General features: G+C 41.2%; 1 protein-coding gene across 4 annotated transcripts in view; it reads left to right on the forward strand.

Annotated features, from left to right (window-relative positions):
• Positions 1 to 1240: 1240 nt before the first annotated feature.
• Positions 1241 to 12464, forward strand: part of bicra (BRD4 interacting chromatin remodeling complex associated protein) — an 81194-nt gene continuing 69970 nt past the window's right edge. For all 4 annotated transcript variants that reach the window (XM_071360254.1, XM_071360255.1, XM_071360257.1 and 1 more), the window contains exons 1-2: positions 1241 to 1331; positions 3976 to 4021. In XM_071360254.1, coding sequence (XP_071216355.1) covers positions 1271 to 1331; positions 3976 to 4021 — 107 coding nt within the window. In that variant the 5' untranslated portion in view covers positions 1241 to 1270. The remainder of the gene's footprint in view (positions 1332 to 3975; positions 4022 to 12464) is intronic.

Consider the following 12464-nt stretch of genomic DNA (forward strand, 5'->3'; position numbering starts at 1 on the left):
TGATTTTTATGAAAAAGCCCAATGTGTGTAAATTTTCATAATATATGATTTGAATGTAGCGTCAAAATCAACTAGAAGAACATTCTGTAACCACACCCAAATGGACAAATGATCTCTAGTCCTCATTCAAATTCAACCAATCACCGAGTGTAAACAACAACCGAAACCACGCCCCCAGGAAAAATAGCTCTTTAAAACTGACAATCACTTTCCCTGTATGCTGGAGGTAAATGACCTAACACATCTTTTGTAGTCATCGTTTAACTGATTATGCCCTTTTTGGGGGGGGGGGGGATATTGGCCAATCACATAACAAGATATATTTAATCACAAATAGCTTTGTCACTAATGCAGCTCTGAGGCAGAGATGGATAGCTGTGTATTTACTTCAGGACACATAACTAGTGGTATTTTAATGCTATGGACAAAACATTAAGAACATCGGCTCTTTCCATGACATGGACTGACCAGGTGAAAGCTATGATCACTTGTTAAGTCTACTTCAGTGTAGATCAGGGTTCCCCCAACTGGCAGCCACGCGGGTGATTTTATTTGGCCACTCAAGTTTTCGGAGCAAAAAAACCCCAACATTTATTTATTTTCATGGTTGGACATAAAAGACTGTAAAAACTGTAAAATCAGCTCCAAGTTATTTACATTTTTACAAATCTGTTCCCTAGTAATTCTCACACATAATAGAGACACGTGATTGTATACAAATGTAAACAAGGTTTGAAATTATTATGTTTTAGTCCAATATTATATATGTTTGGGCTTCTTGCATTTCAATTTGCAGTCTACAAATTATTTGTAATTATGTTCGGGACACTGACCATCCGCTCAAGAAAGAAATCGTCCTGCAGCTGTAGATGAAGGGGAGAAGACAGGTTAAAGAAGGATTTTTAAGCCTTGAGACATGGATTGGTTATTACCACAATCTCAGACATGAAATGATAATAGCATAACCTATCTCTATTAGATTCTAATAGTGGATATACACTTAAAGCTATTACAAAACTGCACACTGTTTAAATATGTTGTTTTTTGACAGTAAAATAAAGGTTTGCAGCCATATAATTATCTGTATGACAGAGAAATCATTTTTAACTTGCCTAAACTGGATCATTGGCTGTTTTACTATGATAGATAAACTGGCGCTCAAGGTTCATGAAAGGTTGAGGGATTTTTTTCTATTGAATGCACACAAAACAATGATTTTGAACAGGCGAACTCAACGGTCCTCTGTTTCCTGCCTGTAGCTGGGTCCTGTATGGAAGCCCGTGCAAGGCTGTCCCGGAGACCCCGCGCTGCCTGCACCTCTATCGTCTCGGGTGAGTTTGTTACAATGTAGCAATTTCTCTATTAATCTGAATAACTATATTAAAGCTGCAACATTTGCGTACTGCAAGCGGATTGCAAACCTCGCATCTGCCTTGATCTAAATGCCGTAGTCCCGCACGGCGAGGCAAACCGTCTCATTTTCCAACGAATTCCCAAGCATACCCCCTGGTCCAAGAGTATTCCAACATTAACTCATATTTTGCTTGCAAGGAGAGCTGGCTACGCAATTGCATTTAAGGCAAACAAAATAATGCATCGGGGAAGCTAAGATGCAACGCTACCGTGCATTACAAGTGTTTCGATAGTAAACCCGCTTGTGATGTTTTACATGTCAAATGTATACAAATGTCGGAATCTGTTAACACCAGAATGTTGATAGAATGTTAGCTACCTAGCAGCTAATGCTAACGAAATGAAAGCTATGCATCAAAAGGTTCAAAATAGCTAGCAGATTCAGACAAATAGACATCAAACGAACATGCGAATTGTTTTAGAGGAAACCCAGTAGCAACAGGGCAAAAACAATTATATGATAATGTAACTACATTGGAGGCATACAACGTTAAGTGAAACCACCAAAGCTAGCTAGCCGCTCGCTGTATCCCTCCATTCATATGCTGCGCACCGCTCTTCTCTGCCCTGCTGGCTGTGCAATGGCTACGACCGCTTCAGCTACCAACCAACATTATGGAGAGCGGCAAATGGAGATTTGTCCTCTATATATATCGAACAGTGTTTTTTCGGCGCAAGTCCGCTGCTCTCGTCTCCGCCTACCTAATCTCAGAATCTACTCTGCTTGTTTTTTGTCGAGAAGATCATAGCAGAGAGATTTAAAAACCTAGCTGGTTTCAGCAACATCACCGTACTGTTTACTGGTAACATAAACAGTCGGCCTCAATGAATTTAGCTATTAGTCTTCTCTCTACTTGTATAAAAAAAAAAATATCTGAACATTGAATGATAACCGAGTGAGTGAAAAACGCGCGTTTTTAACCCAGAAGGTGGTTTGCTCAAGGAAGAGCATCACATTTTATAGTGATCAGGTAGTGGTGATATTCAAGCCGAGGTGTTATGTTAATGCATGCTTAACTTTGCCTACAAAAATAACTTTTTATTGTAATGCTCACATTTTTGGGGAGATTTTAATAGCAAGATAACTATTTAAGAGCATCAATTAAGATTTCAGATCACTGATAATCAATAGGCTATGTATGTCATTAGTTCTGACGTTCTGGGTGAGACAAGTTAAATAAATCTGGAAAGTTTAAATTTCTTTCCTGTCCCATCAATCTTTCAACCTGGTTGTTCTCTGGTGGTTTTAGTGTGGTGAAGCTTTACATACTTAGCTATGTTGTGTTCAAAATGCTATGTTCTGCTCAGATCTGTGACGAGTCGTAAGTAGCTCGTTTGATCTTGATACCATGAGGTGTTTTGACTGATGTCACGTTTATGCTAATATTTGCTAGGAAGCAAACGTCAACCAACTGTAACGATGTATTTGAGAGACAAGTGCACATTGTGCAGCTTTATTTATGTTTTCAATAAACATTGGAAGACAACATCTAGTTTCCATGTTAATTAACAACAACCTAAGCCAACCCCATCTGTTTACCCCAACCCCTGGGCAACTATGGGGCAAAACAGACCGGTTTGGCTTAGATTGTTGACAACACTTAAACTCAATTTAGTCTCGAAATGTTTATTAAAACATAAATACATTTGCGCTTGTATCTCAAATACATGGTTAGTTGTTGGTTAGCTTGCTAGCGAATTTGAGCCATATTAGCATAGACGTGACATCAGTCAAAACACGTCAAAACAAGACGTGGTATCAACAACTAACTGAAATAACCACCTACGACTCCCCACTTGACAGCTTCTTGTCATCGTTGCTAGCTATCTGACCGTTCAGAATCACAACAATGAAAACCTTCCGGACACATCCAATACACTGGCATCATTTTGGTGATGTTTTCTTTTTTGGGGGGGGGGGAATCAAGTATCGTGGTATCACAATGCTTTGTTTAGGTTCAGAACATTGTGACTAACATGTACTGTAGCCTAGGACCTCGGTGGAAGTCTTTTTTATATCGACCAGAACAGAAAATGTAGAAAAATACAACCTCCCCCTAAAAACAGTTATCAGACTTTCACTGCAGCCAAGTTGGAAGAACAGGTTTCAGTTTTCCAACAATTAGACAGAGAACCTCCTCACAGCACTTCCTGAATGGTTGGATTCTGTGAACTTATAAAAAAAAAACTTTAAAGAGATACACGTTAGAAATTAATATTCTTGCAATAATGATGCAGTTTCGTCTTTGTTTACATAGTTGCTCGTATCTTTGTATCCTATATATAGGCCTAACCTTGTTAAAATATGTTGTTGGTTTACCAAAAGGATTACACAAGCTCTGTTTGATATAGCCTACCACTTTACACTTTAAGTGTCCCCCTCCCAACAACAGACAAGGCAGTATTGTCGTCAGTTTGATTGCAGCTTGTCTGAATAGAAAATCTGAAGGAAATAGTTTTGTAAACCTCTATTTATACTGGAGTGGTGAATATAATGATTGATGTATTGAACTAAATATTGTTTTTTTGGTGGGGGGGGGTGTTTGTTTAATGTGTTTTCAGTTGACATGGACGATGAAGATGGCAGGTGCCTGCTAGATGTCATTTGGTGAGTCCATATATGCAAGCTATTCATCCTCATCAAACTATTGATTTATGTATCCACTGTACACAACATATAGTATAGATGACCAAGACATTGGTTCAGTCTATGTAGTAGGCTTGGGCGGTTATACTGCCCTATACCTGACTATTTCTAAAATAGTCACATGATTTTTTTTGTCACAGGGTTCGACATTAACCATATCCATTACTTAGATCATAGAGACTAACAGTGGAAATAATATTTCAATTTGTTTTTCCTATGGGTCTTTCGAAAGTAAGATACCAGTAAGAATTTCCTACACTGGACAACTTGTTACAGCTGTTGATAAGTCATTGATAATAATCTGCCAATTTATTTTCATGTCATTACATGAAGATATAAGGGGGAACATGGGTATATTCAATACAATTCACGAGTTGATTTAAAAACCTATGTTTAACCCTTTATCGTGGTTGGTTTCTTGACGGATTTGTCCAAAATGGTGTGACATAAAACTTTTACTTTTCTGTCCTTACATTTATGGCAGTGAAAGTTGTCCTTATATCGTAGATTCATCAGTTAAATTAGACATTGAAATTGAACCCTGTAAGAATCCTGGAATCTAGCTGTCGGACAGTTCTCAGAAATGCAGTGTAACTACGTAACATTTAGTGTCTCCTTATGTTATGGGGTGAAAACAGTTTATGGGCTCACAAATCCCCCAAAATGTACGCAATTGTAAAATCGAATGCTTCACACCGAAAGAGTCACCTTTACCTTTATCGATTTGGGTTTTAAGTATCGTGTCATTACCGTGGCAGAATACCTATTGGAAGCGCATTTGCCAGACGGATTACCAGGATGTGTACTCAAAGCATGCGCGGACCAACTGGCAAGTGTCTTCACTGACATTTTCAACCTCTCCCTGACCGAGTCTGTAATACCAATATATTTCAAGCAGACCACCATAGTCCCTGTGCCAAGGAAGTGAAGGTAATCTGCCTAAATGACTACCGCCCCGTAGCACTCATGTTGGTAGCCATGACGTGTTTTGAAAGCCTCGTCATGGTTCACATCAACACAATCATCCCGTTAACCCTAGACCCACTCCAATTTGCATACCGCCCCAACAGATCCACAGATGATGCAATCTCAATTGCACTCCACACTGCCTTTTCTTACCTGGACAAAAGGAACACCTATGTGAGAATGCTATTCATTGACTACAGCTCAGCGTTCAACACCATAGTGCCCTCAAAGCTCATCAATAAGCTAAGGATCCTGGGACTAAACACCTCCCTCTGCAACTGGATCCTGGACTTCCTGACAGGTCACCCCCAGGTGGTAAGGGTAGGCAGCAACACATCTGCCACACTGATCCTCAACACGGGGGCCCCTCAGGGGTGCGTGCTCAGTCCCCTCCTGTACTCCCTGTTCACCCACGACTCCAACACCATTAAGTTTTCTGATGACACAACAGGGGTAGGCCTGATCACCAACAACAATGAGACGGCCTATAGGGAGGAGTGGTGCCAGGACAACAACCTCTCCCTCAACGTGAGCAAGACAAAGGAGCTGATCGTGGACTACAGGAAAAGGAGGGCCGAACACGCCCCCATCGGCGGGGCTGCAGTGGAGCAGGTCGAGAGCTTCAAGTTCCTTGGTGTCCACATCACCAACAAACAATCATGGTCCAAACACACCAAGACAGTTGTGAAGAAGCTCACGACAACACCTTTTCCCCCTCAGGAGACTGAAAAGATTTGGCATGGGTCCCCAGATCCTCAAAAAGTTCTACAGCTGCATCATTGAGAGCATCCTGACTGGTTGCATCACCGCCTGGTATGGTAACTGCTCGGCATCTGACCGTAAGGCGCAACAGAGGGTAGTGCGAACGGCCCAGTACACCACTGGTGCCAAGCTTCCTGTGCCATCCAGGACCTCTATACTAGGCTGTGTCAGAGGAATGGAATGCCCCAAAAATTGTCAAAGACTTCAGTCACCCAAGTCAGACTGTTCTCTCTGTTACCGCACGGCAAGTGGGACCAGAGTGCCAAGTGTAGGACCAAAAGACTCCTTAACAGCTTCTACTCCCAATCCATAAGACTAATGATCTATTAATCAAATGGCCACCCGAACTATTTACATTGACACCCCCCCCTTTTTGTTTTTACACTGCTGCTACTTGCTGTTTGTTATCTATGCATAGTCACTTTACCCCTACCTACATGTACAAATTACCTCAACTAACCTTTACCTCCACACATTGACTCTGTACCCGGTACCCCCTGTATATAGCCTCGTTCATTTTATTTTTTACTTTAGTCTTTTTTTAGTAAATATTTTATTAACTCTATTTATTGAACTGCCTTGTTGGTTAGGGCCTTGTAAGTCTGCATTTCACGGTGAGGTCTACGCTTGTATTCCGCACGTGACAGATACGATTTGATGTCGGAGCTGTTTTAAAAATTAAGTTGTGATATTTTCACACATCATCTGAACCATTTTAAGGATTTTTTTTTGTTTGAATGACAGTCAAGTGATGACAAGCTGTTGTGATAGTGCATCCAATGCGACAACAGCCCATGTGAACCAAAAAAAAGGTGTCTGCGAGGAATATCCATAAAAATGTTGCAGTCTCATTTGTTATGCGGCGAAGACGCTGGATCTAATATCCCTAGTGACTTGATATGTTGATTATCTGTTGTCTGCTTCATTTACAGCAGGGTCTCGTTAGATTTAACAGAGAAAGGCATCAAGGTAATATTTTCATAGTGTTTTGTGCCTCGGGATTGGACACCGAGCCTACTGTGCGCAATTATTTAGGATACACTATTGCGCAACACCCAACACTATTCATATGAATTATTCTGTATATAATGACAACAAATGGCAGACTAGTGGGCTTCACAGTATGATCTGGTAATGAAATATCATGACAAATAAAATTTTGTTTCCAGCGATTTTCAACAATACCAAGGGGCTTGAAGTAGTCTACTTCAGGGATACAAATTAGTCACCTTTCGGCGAAACACAGTGAATCGTTTTTGTTTTTTTTTGGGGGGGGGGGCTTTGGGTCACTACTGGCTGTAAGCGAACGAGTGAAGCGCGTTTGCAGCAATACTAGCTGTATCCAAGGCTCAGCCAATCATTCCCATATCAACAGAATGCAGCATGAAACTGAAGAGAGGAGAGACAACCAATTTACTAGTTACAGCATCAAAAAGACAGCAGTTTGTCAGTTAATTTTACAGCAGCGCGTCCCTGAACGATAACGAAGAGGTAGGCAAGAATACAGACCACGGAGACCGGGGTATGAAGCCGCTACTTCATGAGCTGTAACCGAAAAACAACTGGCTTTTGGAAAGTTTGAGATGAGGGAGAAAGTGTGGTGGAACAAGTATTTGTTAGCATTGTTGTTAAGTAATCTTGCTATAGTAGCTGGATCGAATTCTCCGTTAGCTAGCCAAAGAAATGTTGAGCAACATTAGCCAACTTAACTGATCAAATCATTGAGTTTGTTTGAAAATTAGCTGGCTAATAAAGTCAGGTAGCAAGATAGCTAATGTTACAACATCCGATAAGCTAACGGTGGTAACTTAACCAATGCGCTATAGACTCCTTCCTTGCCTTGTTGTGCCCCCCCTATCGCGTGAACGCGCACACACTCAATTCTTCATTGCTGCAACTTGCTAGTTGAGATTTCTGCTCAGTTTAACCTTCATATCACTGATTTTAGTAGCAGAAAGCTATTTTTATTTGTGTTCTTCAAGGCAGCTGTCAGTGATCACGTTAGGCTGCGTTTCATGTCATTTTTTATGGAGGTTTGATCCCGGGGAGGCACTAGTAATGTTTGCAGTTTTAGGTTTGGCTATTATGTTTCAAGTTTATTAGTCTATAAATACATCTCTTTGCCAAAAATCGTAATCTCTCTCCCATGTCTTATTAAACTAGTAGTTGTTGTGAAATGTTTATTGCTTGCCTGCATTTTACTCCCTCTGTTTAATATAACACACATTAATGACCCCCCCCCCCCTTCTATCTTGGGACTGCAAGGCCTGGCACACTACAGAATCATTTTGGTAGCTCATGTTGACCAGTAGTGTGTGCCACAGAAAGTATTTGACTCTAGCCGCAAAATTAAGGAAATTAGAAGGGGGGGGGGGGTTTGCCGAAATACCCCCCCCCCCCCTCTATTTTTTTTTACTTTTGTGGCTAGAGAAATGGCAATGCCAAATTCTGTCAGGGGGGAGATTTTTGGCACGACATCGTTCCTCAAGTTATAGCGCGTTAGTTGCTTACTGGACCCTGGCAATCTGTGTGAAATGTTGACTAGCTAACTAATGTTTTCCCTCTACAGTATGTGGTTCATTTTCAGAATGAGAGAATTAGGTGAAAATGAGGCGTGGCTTGTTAAGTGGATTGAGGGATGAAGTGTAGCTGGGCCTGGGCTTAAACTGGATGCCTCCTATAGAGGTGAAAGAAACAGCACACACTTTCCCTCTTTCAATACAGTGGATAAAAAGGGGGTATGCCAGGTGTACTCTCTGCCTGTGAGACAAAGAGATCAATTATACCAACAAAGGGTATCATGCTCTGCTGGCGCATTGTAGATCTGATGTCCACAGGCAGAAAGTGTACAGTGTAGTAACCTGCAGGGTAGCCCAAAGAGAGTGTTGTTGTTGTGTTGAACTTGACAGTAACTCGTGTGTGAGTGAGGGGCGATTATTCATTTTTTTTTACTGAGTGAACGTTATTTTTTCCACACACTTGATCAATGTCTATAGAGGCCACTATAATAGAGAAACAATAGAATGCCTGTTTGTTTCATTCTATTTCTACTTTAAGATGTTTTTTTCCCCCCCAAGTGCAATATTTAGATGTGTGTGTGATCACAAGCGTTCTGTTGTAAAGGCTGTCGTGGTAACGAGCGTTCTGTTGTAAAGGCTGTCGTGGTAACGAGCGTTCTGTTGTAAAGGCTGTCGTGGTAACGAGCGTTCTGTTGTAAAGGCTGTCGTGGTAACGAGCGTTCTGTTATAAAGGCTGTCGTGGTAACGAGCGTTCTGTTGTAAAGGCTGTCGTGGTAACGAGCGTTCTGTTGTAAAGGCTGTCGTGGTAACGAGCGTTCTGTTATAAAGGCTGTCGTGGTAACGAGCGTTCTGTTGTAAAGGCTGTCGCGGTAACGAGCGTTCTGTTGTAAAGGCTGTCGCGGTAACGAGCGTTCTGTTGTAAAGGCTGTCGCGGTAACGAGCGTTCTGTTGTAAAGGCTGTCGTGGTAACGAGCGTTCTGTTATAAAGGCTGTCGTGGTAACGAGCGTTCTGTTATAAAGGCTGTCGTGGTAACGAGCGTTCTGTTATAAAGGCTGTCGTGGTAACGAGCGTTCTGTTGTAAAGGCTGTCGCGGTAACGAGCGTTCTGTTGTAAAGGCTGTCGCGGTAACGAGCGTTCTGTTGTAAAGGCTGTCGTGGTAACGAGCGTTCTGTTGTAAAGGCTGTCGCGGTAACGAGCGTTCTGTTGTAAAGGCTGTCGCGGTAACGAGCGTTCTGTTGTAAAGGCTGTCGTGGCTTACTGCAATATTAGTGTGTCGTTTTTTTCTCAAGACTTGAGTGTCATTTGCAGTAAAGTCTAGGCAACAAATAACATTGGATTGCTTTCTTTACATTTTTTTAGCTCTGATTCAGGTTCACATGAACCACATTTTATTTTACACACAGAGACTGATCAAATCAAATCAAGTTTATTTTATATAGCCCTTCGTACATCAGCTAATATCTCGAAGTGCTGTACAGACACCCAGCCTAAAACCCCAAACGGCAAGCAATGCAGGTGTAGAAGCACGGTGGCTAGGAAAAACTCCCTAGAAAGGCCAAAACCTAGGAAGAAACCTAGAGAGGAACCAGGCTATGAGGGGTGGCCAGTCCTCTTCTGGCTGTGCCGGGTGGAGATTATAACAGAACTATGCCAAGATGTTCAAAATGTTCATAAGTGACAAGCATGGTCAAATAATAATCATGAATCATTTTCAGTTGGCTTTTCATAGCCGATCATCAAGAGTTGAAAATAGCAGGTCCGGGACAGGTGGCGGTTCCATAACCGCAGGCAGAACAGCTGAAACTGGAATAGCAGCAAGGCCAGGCGGACTGATGATGTAGGTCATATTCTGTGTTGTTTAATTAGTTAAAACCTGCATTTTAGCAGGGATTTTTTTTGCATGTTTCGGTGCAACACAAAAAATGGTCACCTTTTTTGGGGCCTCGCCAGTTTGCATCCTTGCTCGTTGAATTTGGAGTTTGAATTGTCCTTGTAATTATTCTAGCCAATTTATAAGTTCTCCTTGTTCCCTTATTTGTTTTTTTGTGAGAGATGTTGCCACCCCCCCCCCCCGCCGCTTCAATTTTAGAGTGTTGCGCAACATAAAACCATTTATGTAAAGCCCTACATGTACAATTATTATATCAATTGTATAACATTGAGGTCTATCAAAATTACAATTAAGTGCTTAAAACCTGTTTGGGATAGGGGGCAGCATTTTCACTTTTGCATGAAATGCGTGCCCAGAGTAAACTGCCTGCTACTCTGTCCCAGATGCTAATATATGCATATAATTAGTAGTATTGGATAACAAATACTCTGAAGTTTCTAAAACTGTTTGAATGATGTCTGTGAGTATAACAGAACTCATATGGCAGGCGAAAACCTGAGAAAAATCCAACCAGGAAGTGGGAAATCTGAGGTTTGTAGTTTTTCAAAGCTTGGCCTACCGAATACACAGTGTCTATGGGGTTAAGTTGCACTTCCTAAGGCTTCCACTAGATGTCAACCGTCTTTAGAAACTTGTTTTAGGCTTCTGCTATAAAGGAGGGGCTCATGAGACCTGTTTGAGTCAGTGGTCTGGCAGAGTGTCTCGGGCTTGTGACGTGCGCTCCCGACAGAGTTAGCTCTCGTTCCAGTCCTTTGCTACAGACAATGGAAGTCTCCGGTTGGAAAATGATTAATGATTTATGTTAAAAACATCCTAACGATTGATTCCATACATCGTTTGATATGTTTCTACGACCTGTAACGGAACTTTTCGAGTTTTTGTCTGGACCTAGTGCTCATGAAGATGGATTACTAGGCTGAACACGCTAACAACTAGTGGCTATTTGTACATAAATGATGGACTTTATGGAACTTTGTGGAACAAATCAGTAATTTATTGTCGAACTGGGATTCCTGGGAGTGCATTCTGATGAAGATCATCAAAGGTAAGTGAATATTTATCATGTTATTTCTAACTTCTGTTGACTCCAACACGGCGGAAATTTCTCTGGCTGGATTTGGCTCTGAGCGCCGTACTCAGATTATGCTTTTTCCGTAAAGTTTAAAAAAAAATCTGACACAGCGGTTGCATTAAGGAGAAGTCTATCTTTAATTCTGTGATTAACACTTGTATCTTTTATCGATGTTTATTGTGAGTATTTCTGTGAAATGATGTGGCTCTCTGCAAGATCACTGGATGTTTTGGAATCAAAACATTACTGCACGTAACGCGCCAATGTAAACTGAGATTTTTGCATATAAATATGCACATTATCGAACAAAACATACATGTATTGTGTAACATGATGTCCTATGAGTGTCATCTGATGAAGATCATGAAAGGTTAGTGATTAATTTTATCTATTTCTGCTTTTTGTGACTCCTATCTTTGGCTGGAAAATGGCTGTGTTTTTTTGACTTGGCTCTAAACTAACATAATCATATGTTGTGCTTTCGCTGTAAAGCCTTTTTGAAATCGGACACGATGGGTAGATAAACATCTTGTTAATATTTTTATTTGCTGTATTGGACTTAATGTTAATGTGTGAAAGTTACATATTTCCCCAAAATATTTTTGAATTTCCCGCGCTGCCTTTTCAGAGGGGGGTTCCGCTAGCGAACGTTGTCGAGGGGTTCCGCTAGCGGAACGCCTGCGCTAGAAAGGTGTTAAAAACTTGCTGAAAGTCATTGAATTTCTCTTGCCAATATCTGTACGAGCCCTTCTTAACATGTTTATAGTCCTATGTTTTTCTATTGGTGTAGTAATGGACATGTATACCTCTAAGTACACACGAGGAACTGCATAAATATCATTTGTATTTTTCAATCCATCAATCCATTTTGATTTCAATGTCAAACATTGGCCCCATTACCGAGTTCCAAACTGCCTCTGGAAGCAACGTCAGCACAAGAACTGTTCGACGGGAGCTTCGTGAAAATGTGTTTCCGTGGCCGAGCAGCCTAAGATCACCATGCGCAATGCCAAGCTTCGGCTGGAGTGGTGTAAAGCTCACCGCCATTGACAGTGCCTTCAGGATGTAGTCATACCCCCTTGACTTCTTCCACATTTTGTTGTGTTAAATTCACAAAATTCAAAAATGGATTTCTCGCTCTACCCACAATACCCCATGACACAGTGACATGTTTTTAGAAATGACTGCTAATT

This window comes from Salvelinus alpinus, chromosome 22, assembly GCF_045679555.1.
Source record: "Salvelinus alpinus chromosome 22, SLU_Salpinus.1, whole genome shotgun sequence".
In the NCBI taxonomy this organism is placed as follows: Eukaryota; Metazoa; Chordata; class Actinopteri; order Salmoniformes; family Salmonidae; genus Salvelinus; species Salvelinus alpinus.